Source organism: Coregonus clupeaformis, chromosome 15 (assembly GCF_020615455.1).
Source record: "Coregonus clupeaformis isolate EN_2021a chromosome 15, ASM2061545v1, whole genome shotgun sequence".
Lineage (NCBI taxonomy): Eukaryota > Metazoa > Chordata > Actinopteri > Salmoniformes > Salmonidae > Coregonus > Coregonus clupeaformis.
This window is the reverse complement of record NC_059206.1, coordinates 42123341-42151314: the sequence shown is the minus strand read 5'-3', so window position 1 is coordinate 42151314 and position 27974 is coordinate 42123341. Positions and strand designations below refer to the sequence as shown.

General features: G+C 43.7%; 2 protein-coding genes across 4 annotated transcripts; both read left to right on the top strand.

Annotated features, from left to right (window-relative positions):
* Positions 1 to 999: 999 nt before the first annotated feature.
* Positions 1000 to 18940, top strand: pigo (phosphatidylinositol glycan anchor biosynthesis, class O). 3 transcript variants are annotated; one of them, XM_041898197.2, is made up of 11 exons: positions 1000 to 1115; positions 1709 to 2205; positions 2348 to 2491; positions 2590 to 2713; positions 2929 to 3088; positions 3223 to 3405; positions 10603 to 12199; positions 16889 to 17092; positions 17347 to 17537; positions 18352 to 18422; positions 18738 to 18940. In XM_041898197.2, exons 2-11 carry the CDS (start codon positions 1728 to 1730, stop codon positions 18865 to 18867), a joined length of 3282 nt encoding a protein of 1093 aa, XP_041754131.2. In that variant the 5' UTR covers positions 1000 to 1115; positions 1709 to 1727; the 3' UTR covers positions 18868 to 18940. The 3 variants fall into 3 exon arrangements, with proteins under 3 accessions (XP_041754131.2, XP_041754130.2, XP_041754129.2); XM_041898196.2 differs by having other exon boundaries at positions 1000 to 1235; positions 1720 to 2205; XM_041898195.2 differs by having other exon boundaries at positions 1000 to 1235.
* A 6457-nt stretch (positions 18941 to 25397) lies between these two features.
* Positions 25398 to 27091, top strand: ccl19b (chemokine (C-C motif) ligand 19b). The gene is made up of 4 exons (XM_041899483.1): positions 25398 to 25586; positions 26409 to 26529; positions 26658 to 26781; positions 26941 to 27091. Exons 1-4 carry the CDS (start codon positions 25526 to 25528, stop codon positions 26953 to 26955), a joined length of 321 nt encoding a protein of 106 aa, XP_041755417.1. The 5' UTR covers positions 25398 to 25525; the 3' UTR covers positions 26956 to 27091.
* Positions 27092 to 27974: the final 883 nt, after the last annotated feature.

Sequence of the window (27974 nt, the reverse complement as noted above, 5' to 3'; positions counted from 1 at the left end):
GAATCATGATGACGTCAGTGAGCTTCAGGTCATAGCTCTAGAAAGAGGCCCAAGTTCCCGACTTACAATTCCGAGTTGGATGACCATTCAAAACTTATTTTAAGCTCGTTTTTCCCCCGAGTTCCCAGTTCTCTTGAACTCACTGATGTCAGATTTCCCAGTTCCGAGTTAACAGTTGTTTGAGCGCGGCAGAAATCATGCTGAATTGACAGCATGGCCAATGTTGAATGTTTATCATTTAAGCTTGGAAAAGAGACCCTTAAACCCAGACTTGGGACCACACACCCACTCCACTGAATAGCAGGCTAGTGATTGCTTTGCAATGCTTGCAGTTAGCCACTGATTCCTTCCAAACCACTCATTGTTGAATTTGCGATTTCCAACTTGTTGTGTAATGTTTATGTCCAATGGCCGATGAGCACCGATACGTTTTATCTATAATTTCTCTTCATTATTTCTCTTCATATGACAATGATTAAAAAGGACTTGCCAGTAGATTGTCGACTTGATTCATGATGATGACTGCTAGCTAAGATTTTGAAAGTATGATGTTGACGTGATCAGTCCAATCAAAGCTAACGTAGATATAATGTGATTTGACGTCATTTTAGGGAGCTTGAATTTCGAGCTCTACCCTAAGATTTGGCGGTGACTGTAGTGTCCCCATGAGTGACAGAACACTGGGCCAATCACGGCACAACTAGAGAACATTACCAACTGCTACGCTCTGCCCCACCTGCCCTGAATGATGGGTCACCACTGTTTTTAACGATAGTGTCCTGTCCTCCCAGGCTGCTGGCCCGGAGTAGGATCAGATTGGGCCAAAGTAGTGGAATAGTGGTGAGATTTTAATGGGTGCAGGGCTAGTTGGTAGGGCAATTTTTTAACAAAGTTTAATAAATTCGTACTACAGAATATTAGGCAGATACACAGCCAATACAGTAGGTTGCAGCATGCACCTATAACATTTGTTTGCGGACCGCAATAATATCAAAGAAGAAGAAGTATAGGCTGGAAGTGGGGTTACAGCGAGAGGTGACCGTGTAGGGACATGCGCTTCCGCTTTGCAAGGCGCTGGCAGTTGAATGAATAGCTGAGCTGGAGTCCCAATGAAGGTAAGAGGGAGTATTATCGCACTGTGTGTACCTGAGGCACCTTTCTCGCTGCTGGCTGTTGTGTATACACTCGTTGTCGACTGGCCCTGCCTGAGAGAGGACAAAACGGAGCGCTACAAGGTCAGTAACGTTAGCTAGTAACGGTACAGGTTGGTAGCTAGGCTAGCTAGCACTAGCAATTGATTAGCGGTATGGCTGTTGCATTTAAAACAGATCATGTAAATAGCTACGTGGTAACAAGTTAGCTAATCTAGCTCGCTAACTTGAATTCTAACGAAGCCAGCCTTAAGGGAAAAACACATCAGATAATTTCACTTTTTGGCCCATCGTTATGGATGCTATGGCACTTCTTGTGTACCAGTAGCTAGCGAACGTTAGCCAGTTTGCTGTTAGTGGTGGCATACGGTTACATAGAGGTTGAATCTGTACATATGTTGCAAGATTCCGTACTATTTTAAAATCACATTAGAAATGCTGCCACTATAGCAATTACTGTGATTATCGTTTGTCTATTGACATTTTTATGGCATGAACAAGATTACAGCTACAATCAGCAAGTTGTTTCTACACTCATGCATTTGGCCCATATACAGTCTATGATAAGTCCCTAGGATGAAGAGACTCCCCATCCTAGTTCTGCTCCTGTGGCTGTGTGCCATGTTCTACGTGGGGATCTTCCTGTTTGTTGGCGGCTTCCTGCTGGTGAGGCTGGAGGTTAACCGGACCAGCACCTGTGGGGATGTTTTGCTGCCAGGGGGCCAGCAGGGGGACTTCTGCCAAGGACAGCCACGCTTCCGCAGGGCTGTGGTTCTCATCATAGACGCCCTGAAGATCGACTTTGCCCGCTTTGACCCTGCGAAAAAAGAGCCCCGCCCTTTCGAGAACAAGCTGCCTGTGCTGGAGGAAGTGACCTCATCAAAGCCCACCCATGCCCGTCTGTTCCCGTTCCGTGCTGACCCCCCCACCACCACCATGCAGAGGATCAAGGGCTTCACCACGGGCTCCCTGCCCACCTTCATTGATGTGGGCAATAACTTTGCCTCCAGCGCTATCCTTGAGGACAACCTAGTTCACCAGCTAGCAGAAGTGGGTGAGTGACAGTCTATAAAGTCTGGTTCAATTTGCTATCCTGTAAGTAAAAAAAATTCAAGCTTATACTCAAAGGCACAGATGGGACGTGATGAAAATTTGAACTCAGCTTTGCTTGATTATTCCCTTTCTCCTTTCTATAGGCAAGAGAGTGGTCTTCATGGGTGATGACACATGGGAAAGTCTCTTCCCAAAAAAGTTCCACCGCTCCCTGCCCTTCCCCTCTTTCAATGTCAAGGATCTGCACACAGTGGACAATGGAATTCTGCAGCACCTGTACAACATCAGTAAGCATTGGCAGACAGCCAGACACATTTGCATGTGTGCTGTACAGTATTGGACTTCTCCTTCACATCTCCCCATCCATCTCTCTTCTCTTCCTCAGTGGTAAGTGATGACTGGGACGTGCTGGTAGCTCACTTCCTGGGGGTGGATCACTGTGGCCACAGGTTTGGTCCTGACCACCCGGCCATGGCTGACAAGCTCACTCAGATGGATGGGGTCATCAGGTCAGTGGGAATTATTAGGTCTCCTGGCGTATTCCACAGTAGTACTAGGCTATATCATAATCTCTCACATACAATAGTACAGAATTTAATATCAATGCCATTTTAAAGGACTATCTTTAGGATTGCATTTGTACAATGCCCTCTAAAATACTCTGTGCGGTATGTCAGATGACATACCATGGCACTACCAGTCTGACTATTGTTTTGTCCCCTAGATCTGTGCTTGATCGGCTGCAGAATGACACCCTGTTAGTGGTGATGGGAGATCACGGTATGACAGATACCGGTGACCACGGGGGAGAGAGCCAGCAGGAGACCGATGCTGCCATCTTCCTCTACAGCCCCTCTCCCCTCTTTCCAGCATCCCCTTCCCAGGTGAGTATAGCAGCTGCACATTCCCACCATTCCTATGATATCCTCAACAATCATGAAATGATTGTGAGTGTTGCATTGATCTGTCTGGCATTGATCATTCCACATTGAATTACCTTTGTTTTGTCTCCCTGTAGAGTGATCCTGAGGTGGTGCCCCAGACAGACCTGGTGCCTACCCTGGCCCTGCTCCTGGGCATCCCCATCCCCTACAGCAGTGTGGGACAGGTCCTGCTGCCTCTGTTCCCTGCAAACAGGCAGTCAGGAGGTGCACCAGCAGGTCTCAGCCAGGCGGAGGCACTGTGGATCAATGCCAAACAGGTAATCCCGTAGATCTGTTATCATGTCAGATGCACACTTGATGTACAGTGAGGGGAAGAAAGTATTTGATCCCCTGCTGATTTTGTACGTTTGTCCACTGACAAAGACATGATCAGTCTATAATTTTAATGGTAGGTTTATTTGAACAGTGAGAGACAGAATAACAACAAAAAATCCAGAAAAACGCATGTTAAAAATGTTATAAATTGATTTGCATTTTAATGAGGGAAATACGTATTTGACCCCTCTGCAAAACATGACTTAGTACTTGGTGGCAAAACCCTTGTTGGCAATCACAGAGGTCAGACGTTTCTTGTAGTTGGCCACCAGGTTTGCACACATCTCAGGAGGGATTTTGTTCCACTCCTCTTTGCAGATCTTCTCCAAGTCATTAAGGTTTCGAGGCTGACGTTTGGCAACTCGAACCTTCAGCTCCCTCCACAGATTTTCTATGTGATTAAGGTCTGGAGACTGGCTAGGCCACTCCAGGACCTTAATGTGCTCATGAGCCACTCCTTTGTTGCCTTGCCTGTGTGTTTTGGGTCATTGTCATGCTGGAATACCCATCCACGACCCATTTTCAATGCCCTGGCTGAGGGAAGGAGGTTCTCACCCAAGATCTGACGGTACATGGCCCCGTCCATCGTCCCTTTGATGCAGTGAAGTTGTCCTGTCCCCTTAGCAGAAAAACACCCCCAAAGCATAATGTTTCCTCCTCCAAACACGGCGAGTTGAGTTGATGCCAAAGAATTCGATTTTGGTCTCGTCTCACCACAACACTTTCACCCAGTTCTCCTCTGAATCATTCAGAAACTTCAGACGGCCCTGTATATGTGCTTTCTTGAGCAGGGGGACCTTGCGGGCGCTGCAGGATTTCAGTCCTTCACGGCGTAGTGTGTTACCAATTGTTTTCTTGGTGACTATGGTCCCAGCTGACTTGAGATCATTGACAAGATCCTCCTGTGTAGTTCTGGGCTGATTCCTCACCGTTCTCATGATCATTGCAACTCCACGAGGTGAGATCTTGCATGGAGCCCCAGGCAGAGGGAGATTGACAGTTATTTTGTGTTTCTTCCATTTGCGAATAATCGCACCAACTGTTGTCACCTTCTCACCAAGCTGCTTGGCGATGGTCTTGTAGCCCATTCCAGCCTTGTGTAGGTCTACAATCTTGTCCCTGACATCCTTGGAGAGCTCTTTGGTCTTGGCCATGGTGGAGAGTTTGGAATCTGATTGATTGATTGCTTCTGTGGACAGGTGTCTTTTATACAGGTAACAAGCTGAGATTAGGAGCACTCCCTTTAAGAGTGTGCTCCTAATCTCAGCTCGTTACCTGTATAAAAGACACCTGGGAGCTAGAAATCTTTCTGATTGAGAGGGGGTCAAATATTAATTTCCCTCATTAAAATGCAAATCAATTTATAACATTTTTGACATGTGTTTTTCTGGATTTTTTTGTTGTTATTCTGTCTCTCACTGTTCAAATAAACCTACCATTAAAATTATAGACTGATCATGTCTTTGTCAGTGGACAAACGTACAAAATCAGCAGGGGATCAAATACTTTTTCCCCCTCACTGTATGTTGAACATTACAATTGATTGCACATATCTGTGCATATTTTAACCATGAATACTAGATTATATTATTTTGTATTATTGATAGTGTTGCACGGTATACCGAAACTTCTGTACTTTTTTGATACTAGAACATGGAAAACAATTCGGTACTAGAATTATTGTTACTTTCAGTACTTCTATCAAATGTGTCTCACGTCATGTACTGATATTAGAGAGGATCAACTCTGTCTATCAGCGCAGCTGATGTCCTCTTATAGCGCGAGCTCACCGTGCCTGCTCCACTTACTCATTGCTAGCTTTAGCCTTTCCTGAGGAACCGCTTCACTCACTGGGAGTCTGGGCTGCATCATGTTAGCGTCCCACTCATGCTGTACAGAAGTTAACACACTTGAATAACACGGCATGTAGAAATGTTGCAACTGTTAATTACTGTTCAGAAAACAATTTCCACTACAGGCTAGAACACTTTACAATGCAATAAGATACAGGTAGCTTCCAGCTTTGAAGGCTAACTTTCCTTGCTAGCTTACAGGCGAAGCTAACATCAATTCATGACCCTAGTACTTTGTTTGTGATAATATGCAAATCATAATACAAAATATGTTGGTTTTAAAGCTAATTGTCGACAAAAACCATAGTCATTGCCACATTTTTTTATTCATTCACTTCGTCTCCCTCGCCTCAGCCACGTCTCTCCTGTCTCTCTCACTGTGTGTGAATTAAGTAATTAGGTCTTAGAGACATTGCGCACTTCTATGCAAATGTTGTTGATCAGTTCAATACAATAAGTCCCAAATGGAAAGGAAACAGATTGTTTTATGTCTATAGCCCCTTGAAATCAGCCAAAACAAGCTCAATAACTCAATGCACGCACTCCTATTGAATATGCATTCACCTGTAATGTGGATATGCCTAGGCTATATCTTGATTTACCCAGTTTATCAATAGAGATTTACCATTCAAATAAATGATTACTATTATTATGTTATGTAGTTATACTGAATATAAATATATAAACGCAACATGCAACAATTTCAGTCAATTGAAATAAATAAATTAGTCCATGTGGGGGCCTGGGAGGGCATAGGCCCATCCACATGGGAGCCAGGCCCACCCACTGGGGAACCAGGCCCAGCCAATCAGAATGAGTTTTTCCCCACAAAAGAGCTTTATTACAGACAGAAATACTCCTCAGTTTCAGACGATCCCGCAGGTGAAGAAGCCGGATGTGGAGGCCCTAGGCTGGCGTGGTTACATGTGTAATGAGCATGCTGTTTAATCAGCTTCTTGATATGCCACACCTGTGGATGGATTATCTTGGTAAAGGAGAAATGCTCACTAACAGGGATGTAAACAAATTTGTGCACAAAATAATTTCTGGGATCTTTTATTTAAGCTCATGTAACATGGGACCAACACTTTACATGTTGCGTTTATATTTCTGTTCACTATACACTACCAGTCAAAAGTTTGGACACACCTACTCATTCAAGGGTTTTTCTTTATTTTTACAATTTTTTACATTGTAGAATAATAGTGAAGACATCAAAACTATGAATTAACACATTTACATTTACATCATTTAGCAGACGCTCTAATCCAGAGCGACTTACAAATTGGGCATTCAATTTATGATAGCCAGTGGGACAACCACTTTTTATTTATTTTATTTTTATATATACAGTGGGGGAAAAAAGTATTTAGTCAGCCACCAATTGTGCAAGTTCTCCCACTTAAAAAGATGAGAGAGGCCTGTAATTTTCATCATAGGTACACGTCTACTATGACAGACAAAATGAGAATTTTTTCCCCAGAAAGTCACATTGTAGGATTTTTTTATGAATTTATTTGCAAAATATGGTGGAAAATAAGTATTTGGTCAATAACAAAAGTTTCTCAATACTTTGTTATATACCCTTTGTTGGCAATGACACAGGTCAAACGTTTTCTGTAAGTCTTCACAAGGTTTTCACACACTGTTGCTGGTATTTTGGCCCATTCCTCCATGCAGATCTCCTCTAGAGCAGTGATGTTTTGGGGCTGTCGCTGGGCAACACGAACTTTCAACTCCCTCCAAAGATTTTCTATGGGGTTGAGATCTGGAGACTGGCTAGGCCACTCCAGGACCTTGAAATGCTTCTTACGAAGCCACTCCTTCGTTGCCCGGGCGGTGTGTTTGGGATCATTGTCATGCTGAAAGACCCAGCCACGTTTCATCTTCAATGCCCTTGCTGATGGAAGGAGGTTTTCACTCAAAATCTCACGATACATGGCCCCATTCATTCTTTCCTTTACACGGATCAGTCGTCCTGGTCCCTTTGCAGAAAAACAGCCCCAAAGCATGATGTTTCCACCCCCATGCTTCACAGTAGGTATGGTGTTCTTTGGATGCAACTCAGCATTCTTTGTCCTCCAAACACGACGAGTTGACTTTTTACCAAAAAGTTATATTTTGGTTTCATCTGACCATATGACATTCTCCCAATCCTCTTCTGGATCATCCAAATGCACTCTAGCAAACTTCAGACGGGCCTGGACATGTACTGGCTTAAGCAGGGTTTGAGTCCCTGGCGGCGTAGTGTGTTACTGATGGTAGGCTTTGTTACTTTGGTCCCAGCTCTCTGCAGGTCATTCACTAGGTCCCCCCGTGTGGTTCTGGGATTTTTGCTCACCGTTCTTGTGATCATTTTGACCCCACGGGGTGAGAACTTGCGTGGAGCCCCAAATCGAGGGAGATTATCAGTGGTCTTGTATGTCTTCCATTTCCTAATAATTGCTCCCACAGTTGATTTCTTCAAACCAAGCTGCTTACCTATTGCAGATGCAGTCTTCCCAGCCTGGTGCAGGTCTACAATTGTGTTTCTGGTGTCCTTTGACAGCTCTTTGGTCTTGGCCATAGTGGAGTTTGGAGTGTGACTGTTTGAGGTTGTGGACAGGTGTCTTTTATACTGATAACAAGTTCAAACAGGTGCCATTAATACAGGTAATGGGTGGAGGACAGAGGAGCCTCTTAAAGAAGAAGTTACAGGTCTGTGAGAGCCAGAAATCTTGCTTGTTTGTAGGTGACCAAATACTTATTTTCCACCATAATTTGCAAATAAATTCATTAAAAATCCTACAATGTGATTTTCTGGAGGAAAAAAATCTCAATTTGTCTGTCATAGTTGACGTGTACATATGATGAAAATTACAGGCCTCTCTCATCTTTTTAAGTGGGAGAACTTGCACAATTGGTGGCTGACTAAATACTTTTTTTCCCCACTGTATATTTTTTTGTGTGGGGGAGGTAGAAGGATTACTTTATACTATTCCAAGTATTCCTTAAAGAGGTAGGGTTTCAAGTGTCTCCGGAAGGTGGTCAGTGACTCCGCTGTCGTGGGGGAGCTTGTTCCACCATTGGGGTGCCAGAGCAACGAATAGCTTTGACTGGGCTGAGCGGGAACTGTGCTTCCGTAGAGGTAGGGGAGCTAGCAGGCCAGAGGTGGATGAACGTAGTGCCCTCGTTTGGATGTAGGGTCTGATCAGAGCCTGAAGGTAAGGAGGTGCCGTTCCCCTCACAGCTCCGTAGGCAAGCACCATGGTCTTGTAGTAGATGCGAGTCTCAACTGGAAGCCAGTGGAGTGTGCGGAGGAGCGGGGTGACATGAGAGAACTTGGGAAGGTTGAACACCAGACGGGCTGCAGCGTTCTGGATAAGTTGTAGGGGTTTAATGGCACAGGCATGGAGCCCAGCCAACAGCGAGTTGCAGTAATCCAGACGGGAGATGACAAGTGCCTGGATTAGGACCTGCGCCGCTTTCTGTGTAAGGTAGGGTCATACTCTGCGAATGTTGTAGAGCATGAACCTGCAGGATCGGGTCACCGCTTTGATACTCCTGAGTGGCGCAGTGGTCTAAGGCACTGCATCGCAGTGCTAACTGTGCCACTAGAGAACCTGGTTCGAATCCAGGCTCTGTCGCAGCCGGCCGCGACCGGGAGACTCATGGGCGGCGCACAATTGGCCCAGCGTCGTCCAGGGTAGGGGAGGGAATGGCCGGCAGGGATGTAGCTCAGTTGATAGAGCATGGTGTTTGCAACGCCAGGGTTGTGGGTTTGATTCCCACGGGGGGCCAGTATAAAAAAAATATATATATGTATTCACTAACTGTAAGTCGCTCTGGATAATAGCGTCTGCTAAATGACTAAAATGTAAATGTAAATGTAATGTTAGCGGAGAATGACAGGGTGTTGTCCAGGGTCACGCCAAGGTTCTTTGCACTCTGGGAGGAGGACACAATGGAGTTGTCAACCGTGATGGCGAGATGATGGAGCGGGCAGTCCTTCCCCGGGAGGAAGAGCAGCTCCGTCTTGCCGAGGTTCAGCTTGAGGTGGTGATCCGACATCCACACTTATATGTCTGCCAGACATGCAGAGATGCGATTCGCCACCTGGTTATCAGAAGGGGGAAAGGAGAAAATGAATTGTGTGTCGTCTGCGTAGCAATGATAGGAGAGACCATGTGAGGATATGACAGAGCCAAGTGACACATATGGAATCATGTAGTAACCAAAAAAGTGTTAAACAAATCAAAGTATAATTTATATTTGAGATTCTTCAAATAGCCACCCTTTACCTTGATGACAGCTTTGCACACTCTTGGCATTCTCTCAACCAGCTTCATGAGGTACTCACCTGGAATGCATTTCAATTAACAGGTGTGCCTTGTTAAAAGACATTTGTGGAATTTCTTTCCTTCTTAATGTGTTTGAGCCAATCAGTTGTGATTTATTTAGAATTCAATGCACACTTAACCAGCATGGCTACCACAGCATTCTGCAGCGATACGCCATCCCATCTGGTTTGGGCTTAGTGGGACTATCATTTGTTTTTCAACAGGACAATGACTCAACACACCTCCAGGCTGTGTAAGGGCTATTTGACCAAGAAGGAGAGTGATGGAGTGCTGCATCAGATTACCTGGCCTCCACAATCCTCCGACCTCAACCCAATTGAGATGGTTTGGGATGAGTTGGACGGCAGAGTGAAGGAAAAGCAGCCAACAAGTGCTCAGCATATGTGGGAACTCCTTCAAGACTGTTGGAAAAGCATTCCAGGTGAAGCTGGTTGAGAGAATGCCAAGAGTGTGCAAAGCTGTCATCAAGGCAAAGGGTGGCTACTTTGAAGAATCTCAAATATAAAATATATTTTGATTTGTTTAACACTTTTTTGGTTACTACATGATTCCATGTGTGTTATTTCATAGGTTTGATGTCTTCACTATTATTCTACAATGTAAAAATAAAGAAAAACCCTTGAATGAGTAGGTGTGTCCAAAGTTTTGACTGGTACTGTATATTGGTAAAAACAAAGTCAAATTGATTGTAAAATTGATTCATTAATGCATACATGGCTATCTCTGAAAAATTACATATAATATTGAACTCAAAAGATATTTCTGGATCAAGTCCCATTTTGTGACTTTGGCTAATACGCCTTGTTTTGACGTGGTATCGTTTTGGTATCGAGCATGGTGATGGTATCGAGTATCGTGATACTAAACCTGGTATCGGTATCGAAGGCAAAATTCTGGTATCGTGACCACACAAATTATTAATTTGACCCTTTTGTCTTTTTTGAAGGTCAACCGTTTCCTGGAGACCTATTCCAGCATGGCCAAAGACATCCCTCCAGAGAGGCTGTCTCAGCTGCAGGCAGACTTCTCCGACCTCTCCTCCAAGTATCTCAGCACCGTCAAAGAGGGCCGCTCTCCCACCCCAGAACTAGTGGCCTCCCTGCAAGGGTACCTGACCTCTGTCCGGGACACCTGCCGCGCCACCTGGGCCCGCTTCAACCCAGCCAAGATGGCTGCCGGCATAGCTATCCTGGCATGTGCCTGCGTGCTGTGTTACGTCCTCTCTGAGATGTCCTCTGTGCTGGTGAGGGAGAGTGGTCTGCTGAGGGTCCCTCTGGTGGCAGCCACTGTGGTGGGGGTGTGTGTAGCTGCATGTCAGCTGTTCACCCAGGGCTATGCTGAGGGGTCCTGGTGCCTGGCGGCTGCAGCCCTCTCCTCTGAGGTACTGGTCCTCTGGAGAGCCCGACGGGCCAGGAAGACTGCAGCGGCTGAGGTTGGAGAGGTGGCCCCAAGGCGTGGCTGGCTGACCCCGCCTCGCTTCTTATTAACCCCTCCCCTCCTGGTGCTCCTCCTGCGCTGTGCCTCCCTGCTGTCTGACAGCTATGTAATAGCAGAGGGCCGTGTGGTCACCTTTATGCTCTTCTCCCTGAGCCTCTATGTCCCCTTCCATCTCAACTGGGACGGCCTCCTGCTACCCCCTGTCCATGATCCCCTGAAACCCGCCGGGCTGCTGCCCTCCCCGGTCCTGTCCCCCTTAGCCATGAGGAGGGAGTGCAGCACCTTCCTGGCCTGCTTGGGGGTGCTAGTGGGCTCTCTCTACCTCTCCCTCTTCTTCCACGGCTGTCGTGAGGAGCAGGGCTCCTGCCAGCCCTCCCCGTTCCTCTCCCCTCTGTCACGGGTGCAGGACAGCCGTCTGAAGAACCTGCACTATATCCTGTCTCTGGCCTCTCTGGGCGCCTGGACCTACCTGCTGCGGCGCTGGCTGCGGCACTATGGCAACCTGAACAGCCCTGGTGGCACGGTGTTCACGGCCCGCTGGATCCTGCCTCTGCTGTCTGTCTGTTTGGGGCTCCACTGGGCTGTGTCTGCCACCCCGGAGGACAGCTTTAGGAACCTGGCTGAGCTGATCAGCCTAGGCCAGCGGGCCCTCCCCAGGGTTGCCTTCTCTCTGCTGGGCCTAGGGCTGGCCCTGCTATGGCTGGACCCGCTCACCGTATTTATCAAGACCAGGGCTGCAGCCCCTGTCCGAAGCCCTGTATCGCTCCCCCCACCCCGCTACCGGGCCAGCACTGGCATCAGCACCCAGGCAGAGCTGCACCACCTTATCCCCCAGCTCTACCAGCGCATGCGCCGCTCCCTGGAGGATGGAGAACCAGCCAGGGTTCCTGAGGGGGGTGACCGGCCTGCCGTGGAGGCCTACGGGCTGGGTACAGTCTACTCGGCCCCCGTGGTCCTGCTGTGCGGCCTGCTGGGGATGGGCCTGCTGCTGCTGCATCCAGAGGGCATGTCCCTGGCCTTCCTGCTGCTGCTCCTGGAGATGGGAGCCCTGCTGCAGATGCACGCCTCCTCCACTACCCTCAACGCCCTGCAGGGGACACACTCTGGTAAGCTGCTCACAGTGTGTGATCAATGGTCTGACTATTTGGTCCTCTTTTTGTCTTTTATAACATGCCTATAATTTTTACTTTTGCATATGTTGCATGTTTGTCTCAAACTAACTTCTAGAGATATTGATTATGGCTTTATTTAGTTTGCCCTGACTTATTTGTACCCTGCCCTGAACTTTAGTCACTGGCCGGCTACCACCTGGTTACTTTACCATGCACCTTAGAGGCTGCTGCCCTATGTACATAGTCATTGAACACGAGTTACTTTAATAATGTTTACATACTCTTTTACCCACTTCATATGTATATACTGTATTGTAGTCCTATCCTATTTAACTATTGCTGTACATATACTATTCTTCAGATATACTACATATTCTATCCATATACTGTCCATAATGTCTATACACCCCATCATATATATATATATATATACATCACACACACACACACACACACACACAGTACCAGTTAAAAGTTTGGACACACCTACTCATTCCAGGGTTTTTCATTCTTTTTACTGTTTTCTACATTGTAGAATAATAGGGAAGACATCAAAACTATGAAATAACACATATGGAATCATGTAGTAACCAAAAAAGTGTTTAAAAAAGTCAAAATATATTTTAGATTCTTCAAAGTAGCCACCCTTTGCCTTGATGACAACTTTGCACCTCATCACAAACATTTACATTACATTTACATTTACGTCATTTAGCAGATGCTCTTATCCAGACCATCTCAATTGGTTAGAGGTAGGGTGATTGTGGAGGCCAGGTCATTTGATGCAGCACTCCATCACTCTCCTTCTTGGTAAAATAGCCCTTACACAGCCTGGCGGTGTGTTGGGTCATTGTCCTGTTGAAAAACAAATGATAGTCTCACTAAGCCCAAACCAGATGGGATGGCGTATCACTGCAGAATGCTGTGGTAGCCATGCTGGTTAAGTGTGCCTTGAATTCTAAATAAATCACAGACAGTGTCACCAGCAAAGCACCATTACACCACCTCCTCCATGCTTCACGTGGGAACTACAAATGCGGAGATCATCCGTTCACTTACTCTGCGTCTCACAAAGACACGGTGGTTGGAACCAAAAATCTCCAATTTGGACTCCAGACCAAAGGACAGATTTCCATCGGTCTAATGTCCATTGCTCGTGTTTCTTGGCCCAAGCAAGTCTCTTCTTCTTATTGGTGTCCTTTAGTAGTGGTTTCTTTGCAGAAATCGACCATGAAGGCCGGATTCACGCAGTCTCCTCTGAACAGTTGATGTTGAGATGTCTGTTCCTTTTATTGCATTTATATGGGCTGCAATTTCTGAGGCTGGTAACTCTAATGAACTTATCCTCTGCAGCAGAGGTAACTCTGGGTCTTCTTTTCATGTGTCAGTCCTCATGAGAGCGACTTTCATCATAGCGCTTGATGGTTTTTGCGACTGGACTTGAAGAAACCTTCAAAGTTCTTAACTTTCCGCATTGACTGACCTTCATGTCTTAAAGTAATGATGGACAGTCGTTTCTCTTTGCTTATTTGAGCTGTTCTTGCCATAATATGGACTTGGTCTTTTACCAAACAGGGCTTCTGTATACCACCCCTATCTTGTCACAACACAACTGATTGGCTCAAACGCATTAAGAAGGCAAGAAATTCCACAAATTAACTTTTAAGAAGGCACACCTGTTAATTTAAATGCATTCCATGTGACTACCTCATGAAGCTGGTTGAGAGAATGCCAAGAGTGTGCAAAGCTGTCATCAAGGCTACGTGTGGCTACTTTGAAGAATCTCAAATATATTTTGATTTGTTTAACACTTTTTTTGATTTGTTTAACACTTTTTTTCATGATTCCATATGTGTTATTTCATAGTTTTGAAGTTTTCACTACTATTCTACAATGTAGAAACTATGACAGAGTTTTAGAGTTCCTCTGTGGAGATGGGAGAACCTTCCAGAAGGACAACCATCTCTGCAGCACTCCACCAATCAGGCCTTTATGGTGTAGTGGCCAGACAGAAGCCACTCCTCAATAAAAGGCACGTGACAGCCCGCTTGGAGTTTGCCAAAAGGCACCTGAAGACTCTCAGACCATGAGAAACAAGATTCTCTGATCTAATGAAACCAAGATTGAACTCTTTGGCCTGAATGCCAAGCGTCACGTCAGGGGGAAACCTGGCACCATCCCTACGGTGAAGCATGGTGGTGGCAGCATCATGCTGTGGGGATGTTTTTCAGCAGCAGGGACTGGGAGACTAGTCAGAATCGAGGCAAAGATGAACGGAGCAAAGTACATAGATCCTTGATGAAAACCTACTCCAGAGCGCTCAGGTCCTCGGACTGGGGCGAAGGTTCACCTTCAAACAGGACAACGACCCTAAGCACACAGCCAAGACAACGCAGGAGTGGCTTCGGAACAAGTCTCAATGTCCTTAAGTGGCCCAGCGAGAGCCCGGACTTGAACCCAATCAAACATCTCTGGAAAGAGCTGAAAAAGCTGTGCAGTGACACTCCCCATCCAATCTGACAGAGCTTGAGAGGATCTGCAGAGAGGAATGGGAGAAACTCCCCAAATACAGGTGTGCCAAGCTTGTAGCATCATAACCAAGAAGACTCGATGCTGTAATCGCTGCCTAAGGTGCTTCAACAAAGTACTGAGGAAAGGGTCTGAATACTTATGTAAATGTGATATTTCATTTTTATATTGTTAATATATTAGAAAGCAATTCAAAAAACCTGTTTTTGCTTTGTCATTATGGGGTATTGTGTGTAGATTGAGGTAAAACAAAACAATTTAATCAATTTTTGAATAAGGCTGTAACGTAACAAAATGTGGAAAAATTCAAGGGGTCTGAATACTTTACGAATGCACTGTACATACAGTTAAAGTCGAAGTTTACATACATCTTAGCCAAATACATTTTTCACAATTCCTGACATTTAATCCTAGTAAAAGTACCCTGTCTTAGGTCAGTTAGGATCACCACTTTATTTTAAGAATGTGAAATGTCAGAATAATAGTAGAGAGAATGATTTATTTCAGCTTTTATGTCTTTCATCACATTCCCAGTGGGTCAGAAGTTTACATACACTCAATTAGTATTTGGTTGCATTGCCTTTAAATTGTTTAACTTGTGTCAAACATTTCGGGTAACCTTCCACAAGCTTCCCACAATAAGTTGGGTGAATTTTGGCCCATTCCTTATGACAGAGCTGGTGTAACTGAGTCAGGTTTATAGGCCTCCTTGCTCGCACACACATTTTCAGTTCTGCCCACATTTTCTATAGGTTTGAGGTCAGGGCTTTGTGATGGCCACTCCAATACCTTGACTTTGTTGTCCTTAAGCCATTTTGCCACAACTTTGGAAGTATACTTGGGGTCATTGTCCATTTGGAAGACCCATTTGCAACCAAGCTTTAACTTCCTGACTGATGTCTTGAGATGTTGCTTCAATATATCCACACAATTTTCCTTCCTCATGATGCCATCTATTTTGTGAAGTGCACCAGTCCCTCCTGCAGCAAAGCACCTCAACAGCATGATGCTGCCACCCCTGTGCTTCACGGTTGGGATGGTGTTCTTCGGCTTGCAATTGTCCCCCTTTTTCCTCCAAACATAACGATGGTCATTATGTCCAACAGTTCTATTTTTGTTTCATCAGACCAGAGGACATTTCTCCAAAAAGTATGATCTTTGTCCCCATGTGCAGTTGCAAACCGTAGTCTGGCTTTTCTTTGGCGTTTTTGGAGCAGTGGCTTTTTCCTTGTTGAGCGGCCTTTCAGGTTATGTCGATATAGGACTCGTTTTACTGTGGATATATATACTTTTGTACGTGTTTCCTACAGCATCTTCACAAGGTACTTTGCTGCTGTTCTGGGATTGATTTGCACTTTTCGCAAAGTACGTTCATCTCTAGGAGACAGAATGCATCACCTTCCTGAGCGGTATGACGGCTGCGTGGTCCCATGGTGTTTATACTTGCGTACTATTGTTTGTACAGATGAACATGGTACCTTCAGGCGTTTGGAAATTGCTCCCAAGGATGAACCAGACTTGTGGAGGTCAACAATTTTTTTGGCTGATTTCTTTTGATTTTCCGATGATGTCAAGCAAAGAGGCACTGAGTTTGAAGTTAAGCCTTGAAATACATCCACAGGTTCACCTCCAATTGACTCAAAAGATGTCAATTAGCCTATCAGAAGCTTCTAAAGCCATGACATCATTTTCTGGAATTTTCCAAGCTGTTTAAAGGCACCGTCAACTTAATGTATGTAAACTTCTGACCCACTGGAATTTCTATACAGTGAAATAATCTGTCTGTAAACAATTGTTTGAAAAATGACTTGTGTCATGCACAAAGTAGATGTCCTAACCGACTTGCCAAAACTATAGTTTGTTATCAAGACATTTGTGGAGTGGTTGAAAAATGAGTTTTAATGACTCCAACCTAAGTGTATGTAAACTTCCGACTTCAACTGTACATAAATACTACAGACTCCAACATTGCTCGTCCTAATATTTCTATATTTCTTAATTCCATTCTTTTAGATTTGTGTGTATTGTTAGATATTATTGCACTGTTGGAGCTAAGAACACAAGCATTTCGCTACACCCGCAATAACATCTTCTAAATATGTGTATGCTACCAATAAAAATTTGATTTGACTTGTCTCCCTCTCACTCTGCCAGGTGGCTTTTCTGTGCCCTGGACCCCGGTAGTGCTGTGGTCCCTGGCTGCCACTCAGTTCTTCCATGCCACAGGCCATCTGCCCACATTTCCATCCATCCAGTGGGCTGCTGCCTTCGTGGGTTTCCCTGGTGGGCACACGGGCACCATACTTCCCGCTTCACTGGTCACCCTCAACACCTTCTCATCACACATCCTCTTCGCAGGTACTCACCCGTTCACACACAGGGCTGTGTTGTACAGTAAGAATACTAATGTGTATCTAGGTTGATTGACATTGTGGTTAATATGGCTATAATCATATCACTCCTGACATTATTTCAGTCTATGCGTAATACCGTACCACATGTCAATGCTGACAACCACTTAAGTTAATTGATGGCTACACAGTGTACCTGAATATTGATCATGAATATGATGCTCAGTTTATGCTGATGTGTCTTTATGTTTGTGAATGCAGTGGCTTGTCCGCTGCTTCTCTTCTGGCCGCTGGTCTGTGAGGTGCGCGCTGGACGAGGAGGAAGAGGAGGGGGTGGGGAGGAAGGAGAGGACAATGCTATCATGGAAATGAGACTAAGGGAGAGTCCCCAGCAGTTCAGCTCTGCCCTTCTACAGCTCGCAACACGCTACCTCTTCATTAACGGGGCACAGGTAAACACTATTCATTATTCAAATAATATCATGCATATTTTCTTTTTCTTTAAATAAAGAAATATTGCTCTTGACCAATCAGAATGACACAAAATGCCACAACAGTATGCAGTTGTTTTCAGGGTGCTATTCCGGTAGTTTCTGGCTAACAGTAGCCTAGGCTAACAGCAACAGTGAAAGAGAAGTCTGACGTTTGCCATTATAGAACTGATTCTGTTTCCCAAAAAGTTTTCTGGTGAGATTTTTGCATTGATCTGTGTCAGGTCTCTGTTGGTGCACGCCTGTAGGCTAATCGTTATTTGAAGTGGGGAAAATAGCATATCGTTGTCAGGGCTGACTGGAGGGCTAAATGCGCTATAATAGTAAAATGCCTTTTCATGTAAAACACAACCCATAACCCATAGTCCATGAGAAAGAAAATGAGCTTGATATTTAAACAATCACTTTGTGTGTCCTCAGAACTGTAGGCTACATTTACAACTGTAAACAATGTACTGTCATCCATGTGACGTCTGAAGCAGCAGTAGCTCAATGCGCCGTACAAAAACACTACATTTTCAAGTGTGTTATTTTATTAAATAAAGAATTTCAAATGTCATGATATAAGCTTGTGTATAACAAGGTAACTTGGATAATTTAATTTAGACAAAGTTTTGTCATTGTTAAAATAGACCTACATTTATCAAAATGAATACTCTTACAAGTGTTTGAATAATAACGTCCATTCGGATATTAGAATTAGCGTGCCCATCCCTACACACACACACACCACTGCTCTGCCATTGACTCAGGACCTCCTCTCCCCTCTTTTCAGGTCTTTGCATCAGTCTGTGCAGCTGCTATCCTCAGGAGACATCTAATGGTGTGGAAGGTTTTTGCACCCAAGTAAGTTCCTTTCCAAACTCACAGTAACCACAGCATTGGCTTTTAGTGTCATTCCTTCCTACTCTGTGTGACTGCACTTGTAATTATAGTGTGTGAGTGTGTCTTAAGTTCCTGATCATCCTCTCAAAATGTGTCATCTGTCTTCTCTAACATGCTATTAAGCATTATGTATTCTCTAACATGCTATTAAGCATTGTCTTCTCTAACATGCTATTAAGCATTATGTCTTCTCTAACATGCTATTAAGCATTATGTCTTCTCTAACATGCTATTAAGCATTATGTCTTCTCTAACATGTTCCCTATACATTTGCAGGTTGATGTTTGAGGCCTCAGGGTTCCTGGTGAGCAGTGTGTTTGTGCTGGTGGGGGTGACCCTGGTGATAAGGGTGGACGTGGCAGTGGGGCGCTGGTTTAAGAGACTCCTCCCTGACACGTCCGGGTAGAGCTGCTATTGCACTGTTGCAACTGACCAGGGCTCACTCTAAGGCACCCTACGCTGTACATCCCTCTCTGGTTCTGAGGGGGGGGGGGGGGGGCGCAAGGATGGACGGAGGGAGGGGGGGTCCTAGGGGGAAGGGGGAAGTCGCCATACGGACAGCCATAAGAAAATATGTTTGGGTGACTTGTCCTCTCAAACTCAACTTCAGTGTAGGCTGTATGATGTCAACAAAGGTGCTCTCTCCTCTTGCTCTGTCAATGCAGATGGACCACAATGGAACTGGATGGTTAGAACTTTTCATGTCCATCCTCAAAACGACAAACTCTAAAACCATTGAAGAACATCTGTAAAACTCCACTTTATTCTCCTTGGTCATGTATGGGACAGATCCAAGCCTTCACAGCATTACTCTCCATTGTATTGCCTATCGGGTGGCCAGTTAATGAGGCTGTTTACAAAGTGGATGGGAAAGGGGCCTATGGGACCCACAATGTTCTCTGGCACATGCTCAGTTATGTACGACGGGTCAACAGGAAATGGGTGGATAGTGTGCAAAAAGCAATGAATTAATCCATCACAGCAAAGTGCATTATGTCTGTCATCTCAAGTGTCTGCTGAAGGAAATTATCAATTATTCTCTTGTTTTTATCATTTTATATTTAAAAACGGTTCAACAATCTATGGTTTCTTACTGCCATCACTGACGATTATATTACATTATACAACGGGTGGGTCTAATCCTGAATGCTGATTGGTTAAAACCGCATTCCTGCCGGTGTCTATTGCACAAGTTACCACCAGCTATGACGTTAAAATGCCTATTTACACTGTTCCGTCTGACTGCGCAATGTCTCATTAACCCAGTCAGGCACTTTATAAACATGATCTCCACTATAAAAATCATCTAGACATTATCTCACATTTCTTTTAGACTAACATTTAGTTTTCAACAGTGGAGATTTGTATAAACCTTGCTGTCTGTCTCTGACATTTGCAACATTATTTCAATATTCGATCTCCAGCTGTCCAATAGTATTGACTGTATCGGGAGTCGCGTCCAAAGATACAGAACAAAAAGAACGAACGACTGGGTCGCGTCTCTAGCAAACCTAGATTTGTGTCAGGACTATATCTTGTGGAAGGAAGAAATAGGACAAATATATTAATAAAAAATAAAAAAATTTAATGAAAATGTCAATCATTATTTGAATATGTTGGTAACCCGTTGTATAAAAGTGATAATGCCCTCGAAGCCGGTGTTTGTTGGATATATTGGCACAGTTTGTCGGCCCGAGACATGCCAATATATCCAACAAACACCGGCTTCTCGGGCATTATCACTTAAATATTTTACAGCATCAGCAATAACTGTCTTAATTCATCTCTAATAAATAGTATGATTTATAACTATGTTTTCTAATCACAAATGTTTTTCTAATCAGAAATATACAGGTTAGTAGTCTTATGTGAGCAAGTAATGCACCTTTTCCCTTGGACAGGTGCCTAGCTTTAATGAATGCCTTGTGTGATGTGACTTGTTGGATGGAGAAAAAAAAAAAAGATGAAGCATTGACTGTTTTTATTTATTTCTCTGTGGTAGGTACAGTGTGCTGTAGGTCACTGGACAAAGACATGTTACATTTCTCAGCTCTAGTCTGCAATGCATGAAACTGAAGGGATGTAATTTGAGCTCAGGTTGAATTAGCCCCAATGCAATAGAGCTACATTGCTCAAGCTGTCTAAGTGAATGATTGATGTCTACTTCACTTGGCAGAAGGTAGTGGGTACTATATTTATGCCAATCTGAGTCATGCCTTGTTATAAGTATTGATGAGTTGATAGGTTCAGTTGGCATAGATTTTGTTTGTTAGAAATATTTTTGTTTAATATTACTTTTGTTTAATATAACCAATGAACTAAATTGAACTTATTGTGAAACTCAAATTAAAAAGTTTGTACATTTATGAAAGTGTTGCAATTGGTTGGTCATGCTTTAAGTGAAGTTTAGCAGCTTATAATGGCTTCATAAAGCCTTCATAAGCACTACATAAATGTGTTACAAAGCATCTATAACAGTATGTCATGCATTATAAAGGGTTCATAAATGTGGCATAACTGTGATAAAATCACAGATGTCGAATGTGACAACTCAGTATGTCGAATATGATATAAACATGTGAAGGGGTGACATGTTTTAAAGTAAGGTCACATTACACCTAATCTCATTCCCAGACACAAATGCGCAGAAGGTCTGGTGGACCAACGCATCAAACTTGGCCTTCATTAGTTAGGGTTAGGTTTCAAATCAAATATATTCTGGAAATGGCCAGGGTTTAGCCTTAATTATGACGTTTTGACTGTGTTAAATAGTGATGATGACATCATTTACTCAAGTCACTCCTATAGAATTCTATGGTCACTCCCACTAAGGCCAACTCTGAATGGTTGATATCCCAACCTTAAATGTGCTGTGTGTGCAATAGCCTGGGGATGACATTACACCAAGGAACACTTACCCCCAACCTAAAGAAATTGAATGTGGCTTTCTTCTGGAACCAAGTTACATGTTCCACAGTACACAAAAACAAGCCATACTGTAGGGTGGTAGGCCCAGTCAGGTATTTGACACATTCACCCACTCCCCACTGAAAGATCAGACAGAAAATGTTGGCACCATTGTAACAGGTTGTAATCAAGCCCTGGTCTCCAGCATGGGAACAGAAGTTGAATACCTGGTGCGGTAGCCTCAGGTTGGAATACTCCAAATCATCTTGGTTCTGACGCACACAAACGCATTGAAATACCTCTCACACCCTACAGTAACCTGTGGATCACCAGAGAACCTTCATAAATTAGCAGAACGTTAATAAGCTATTTATTCCTGTCCTGTAATAATTAATTTGAAGTGATCACCTTTGGTCATTCATAACACAGCCATAAAGACTATATCGCATGATACTGTACTTAATTTAAAGACCCCTTTGGTAATTTAGAACACATACATAAATGCCTTGTATCATATGATGCTGTATTTACTATTTGATCATAACACATACACTAACACAGTTTTAGAACACCTACTCATTCAAGGGTTTTTATTTTTTACTATTCTCTACATTGTAGAATAATAGTGAAGACATCAAAACTATGGCATAACACTTATGGAATCATGTAGTAACCAAAAAAGTGTTAAACAAATCAAAATATATTTTATATTTGAGATTCTTCAAATAGCCACCCTTTTGCCTTTGACAGCTTTGCACACTCTTGGCATTCTCTCAACCAGCTTCACCTGGAATGCTTTTCCAACAGTCTTGAAGGAGTTCCCACATATGCTGAGTACTTGTTGGCTGCTTTTCCTTCACTCTGCGGTTCGACTCATCCCAAACCATCTCAATTTGGTTGAGGTCGGGGGATTGTGGAAGCTAGGTCATCTGATGCAGCACTTCATCATTCTCCTTCTTGGTAAAATAGCCCTTACACAGCCTGGAGGTGTGTTGGGTCATTGTCCTGTTAAAAAACAAACGATAGTCCCACTAAGCCCAAACCAGATGGGATGGCGTAATGCTACAGAATGCTGTGGTAGCCATGCTGGTTAAGTGTGCCTTGAATTCTAAATAAATCACAGACAGTGTCACCAGCAAAGCAGCATCACACCTCCTCCATGCTTTACGGTGGGAAATACACGGAGATCATCCGTTGCGGAGATCATCCGTTCACCCACACTGCGTCTCAGAAAGACACGGCGGTTGGAACCAAAAATCTCCAATTTGAACTCCAGACCAAAGGACAAATTTCCACCGGTCTAATGTCCATTGCCCGTGTTTCTTGACCCAAGCAAGTCTCTTCTTCTTATTGGTGTCCTTTAGTAGTGGTTTCTTTGCAGCAATTCGACCATGAAGGCCTGATTCACGCAGTCTCCTCTGAACAGTTGATGTTGAGATGTGTCTGTTACTTGAACTCTGTGAAGCATTTATTTGGGCTGCAATTTCTGAGGCTGGTAACTGTAATGAACTTATCCTCTGCAGCAAAGGTAACTCTGGGTCTTCCATTCTTGTGGCGGTCCTCATGAGAGCCTGTTTCATCATAGCGCTGATTGTTACAAAGTGATCTTGGGGCTTTCCACAACTTCCTGGCTCTCCTTTATCACCCAGTAGAATATGAACCTCATAATCATATACAAATATACAGTGCCACTACCACAGCTTTTCCTTGAACACAAGGTTAATTATTAAAAATTACATGACTAACACTGTCCGAGTATAAAGGAATAGTTATGGCCATATACAGTACCAGCCAAAAGTTTGGACACACCTACTCATTCAAGGGTTTTTCTTTATTTTTACTATTTTCTACATTGTAGAATAATAGTGAAGACATCAAAACTATGAAATAACACATATGGAATCATGAAGTAACCAAAAAAGTGTTAAACAAATCAAAGTATATTTTATTGTTAAACAGTCTCATACTGCTTATTTTAGAAGCTAGGATTGTTTTCGTATGACATTGCTTTCTTGTGAAATGAGGTGTACATAGCATGCCATTGTTGGTCTTATGTTATCTGCCAGGGATACTGGCGAGATGACTTCCCAAAAACCGAGTATTCTTGGAACTGTTACAAGGAATTTCTGCTTGGCTTCTGGCCAAAAACAAGACATACCATTATACATACAACCCTCTTAGTACTGGCCAATTGTTTATTGACTGGACAACTACACTATTCTGTAGTGACAGTGGCATCGGCAGGCCTGCTCAAACTTTATGGTTGACATGAGGTGAGCATGGGGCAGATTACTCCCATATGGATGACCATTTGACTGCTGCGAGGGTTGTTAATTGTTAAGGTACTAAACATTCATGGCCTATGAAACATAATATGCCATTTAGCAGACGCTTTTATCCAAAGCGACTTACAGTCATGTGCGCATACATGTTTACGTATGGGTGGTCCCAGGGATGGAACCCACTACCCTGGCGTTACAAGCGCCAAGCGCCATGCTCTACCAATTGAGCTACAGAGGACCACATGAGAACAGTCATTGCCCGAGTGGCGCAGTGGTCTAAGGCACTGCATCTCAGTGATTGAGGCGTCACTACAGACCCCCTGGTTCGATTCCAGGCTGTATCACAGCCGGCTGTGATTGGGAGTCCCATAGGGCGGTGCACAATTGGCCCAGCGTCGTCCGGGTTTGGCCGGTGTAGGCTGTCATTGTAAATAAGAATTTGTTCTTAACTGATTTGCCTAGTTAAATAAAGGTAAAATAAAATAAAAAATCCTCCATTTGGCATCTCTGTAGCTCCAGCCATTGGTAATGGCATGTCTCTGTCGCAGCAGAACAAAGCACTGACTGACAGTCCCCTTACCGCCACTGGAGGGCTGCCATCTACTGTGCCATGCCTTACTTACCATATCCTGAAACCTCTCATGCCAGTACAGTATCAGGGGCTCTCTTTCCCGGAATAGGTTTACCTAACAAAGATCCCAGCATAGATTTGGCAGGCGTTGAATAGAGTTATGTGAAACTGGTAAGAGTTGACACAATGTGGTGTTTATGTGACATGACACTTTAAAGAGCCGTCACAGTGATTAGATAATCATTCCTAATAACCTATCTGAACAAATTTTACGCGGTACAAGTTTGAACAGGCAAGTTCATCAGGACTCTGATGGGTTTAGTTGTGTTTGAGATAGCAAAATGGGAAAACGGCTGTGCCAGTCCTGTGTCCTGCAGCCTATTTCGTTACGAGCCACTGGCCCATTTTGTCTGCAGAGATATTCTAAACAACAGAAGAGATTTAATGATAAATACTTAGTATTCAGCAGCCATATTGTGTACCCCTTTGATAAAACACAGTGTAAAAGGAGTTGCTCTAAACACTGGGTTTTTAAGGAGAAGGCTGCCTCTCTCTGGCTTGATTCATCATAGAGTCTGGGTGGCACATAATCGCAAAATGAGCTGGAAGGGAGACACATTTAGCTCGATGCAGGATCAAAGTAAACACTAAGCCTTCGTCTCTCTTCATGCCTCATCAGTCTTCATAAGCGTTTCAACCTAGACCTGACACAGGGTTAGTAAGACAACCACTGGAAAGTATATTTTATGCTACAGTGCATTTGAGAAGGTTCCACACGATTAATATCTGGGAGACAGACAGGTAGGGGCAGACAGACACATCATAGAGGTAGCCTACCTCAGACGTGTGTGTCCCCTCTGTCACACAGTAATACACATACATAAAAGAAAGAGTACTGACTTACAGTAACAGCCCCCCTCTTCCATACACACAAACATCCACAAACTGACACACACCCACACACAGAATTGTGGCCATTCTCTGTTATCAGTTCTCATAGGTTGCTTATCTCCCCATCAACGGTGAAAATGATTTACAGACAGTATTGCCTGGAGGCGTAATTGCAGTGAAAGTACTCCCAAACTCCAAAGAAAACACTGGCAGAGCCTCTATTTACTTACCTTTAAAAAGGTGAGAGTTAAGGGGCGTACTGAGCTGAAGCATGGTTTACGGGAAATGGGTGCGTGACTTGCGGACAGTGAAAGTGAAAGGAGTTCTACGGTGAGGATATAAAGCTGTGCCTGAACCACAGTAGTCCATTGATCTGCAGATCCTTGTCTAACGCAGAGAACAACTAAGACAGGATGTCTTTACGGGTGGCTGCACTTCTTCTGTTGGCATCAGTCCTCTGGAGCCATGTAGCAGGTGAGATCCTCTCATTTTCTACTGCAGAGTTGCTGTTATTGCTACTTTTACTGCAAGTTATCATCATAGTATGATAGTACTTAAAATGTATGCACTCACTAACTGTAAGTCGCTCTGGACAAGAGCGTCTGCTAAATGACTAAAATGTAAAATGTAACAGTAACTACTCTAATAACGTCTTAGTTGCATGATGCTGTGCCTGGATCACTAGTTGCTTTCATCATCTGTGGAACTGTAAACACACTCTTCATCTTTTCAAAAGAATGTTGAAATGTGATTTTTGTAGAACGGCATACACAGAGGGATTACACAGAGGGGATACACAGAGATACACAGAGGGGATACACAGAGGGGTGTCACGCCCTGGCTCTGCGGACTCATATGTTGAGCCAGGGTGTGGATTTTTCTATGTTATAGTTTTCTATGTTGTGTTCTAGTTCGTGTATATCTATGTTGGCCAGGGTGGTTCCCAATCAGAGGCAGCTGTAGCTTGTTGTCTCTGATTGGGGACCATACTTAGGCAGCCTGTTTGGCACAGTTTATTGTGGGATCTTGTTCCGGAAGGTTTGTGTTCAACCCAGGACTTCACGTATCGTTTGTTTTGTTGTTTTGGTTCGTGTTGTGTACTGCAATAAAATAATGTACGCATATCACGCTGTGCCTTGGTCCGCTTCATCTAACGACGATCGTGACAAGGGGATACACAGAGATACACAGAGGGGATACACAGAGGGGATACACAGAGATACACAGAGGGGATACACAGAGATACACAGAGGGGATAATCTAACCTGCTGTGTGTTTGTGTGTATGTCCCTGCAGCAAGCACAGATCAGGCGATGGACTGCTGCTTGACAACGACCGATGCCAAGCTTCCCCACAGAGTGGTGAATTCATACAGTATCCAGACAGTCAGTGGAGGATGTCGGATAGCTGCCACTGTGTAAGCAACATTATACCTTCTACACACTGAATTAAACCCATCACCCTAACTACAAGTGAATGTTTTCTGGCTGTGTGTGATTGCATTGATGCAATTGTGTCTGATCTGCCAGTTACTTCTGCCAACAGGTTTGTCACAAAGCAGAATCTTAGATTGTGTGCTCCTCCTGCCACCAAGAACAACTGGGTGGCCAAACTCATCAAGCAACTAAAGAGGAAATCGCAGAAACGAAAGGCCAAGAAGGGAAAAATGGTGAGCTTCTACGTAAAACTATGATGCAATTTAATTAAACAATTCTATTAATGATACAAATAGTCAGTCATGATCCTCATCTACATTCTTCCTTTAACAGTGATGTACCACCCTGTCTCTGTATGAACCTGTTTCTCTATGTGCATTATTTCTCATCAGGCAAGAAGACAATGAAAGGCTGTGGGTGATCCTTAAACACGGAGCTCCAGTATACGTCCTTAGAGAAGATTTAACATTTCAAATATTTTGTGAATTGCACTGTCATGTATTGCAGAGCAACATTTTCTAAATTTTGCTCACAGTTACTAAAAGCTTGATTTTTGTATTGTATAATTCATTTTATGTAAATAAATAAAAGTGTTTATTTTTGTAAGAAATATTGCGTTTCTCATCTAGGTATCAATGATTTATTCATTTCATTCAATCAAATCCTTGGTTTTAATAATGCACTATATTATTGGGAGTAGGTTACATTTCCAAGTTACTCACGTCCATTCATAAAACACCATGAAGAACTCAAACCTGTACAGTCTCTGGTGTCAGTAGGCTAGAGCAGGTTCTAACAGCATGAAGGGATAGGTACAGAGAAACAGGTCTATGAGTTACAGTACATATGGTGCAAGAAATATCTTCTCTGCCATGAACAACTCTCTTGACACTTTACAAATACAATATAAACACACTTTAAGACAGATTGACACTTTTCCTTACTCTCATAACCTTTATTTCATAATGCTGTTCTATGCAAGTTCTATGTTTAATTTCTTCTTCAAAAAAAGGTGCAAGCTCTTAGTCTGGCCCAAGGTGTGGCCTAGCATAACTCTCTCCGATGATAACAGTATGTCAGCTAGAAGAATTGAGCATTGGGACATCAGCTTCATGTCTCCCTGTAACTCACCATCGAATGGCTCATGAGAGTGTGACATCTCTATATTCATGTAGCCCTATGTAGGAGAAGTTTCATCAGGCTACTCCTCTAAATCCCAGCTTCACACCCAGACCTGTCAGACTAATAGACTAATGTGGGAACAGACTGTCTCCCTCAGATTGACAGTTGAAGTTAAAACAACCAGTCTGTTCTGTCAGGGATGTGACAGAGCCTGGGCTGTATTTATACAGACATTGGATGAGGGCAGTTCATTACAGCGGAAGATTGTCTCCATTACCTGATACAGGGTCAATTTGGTCGATTT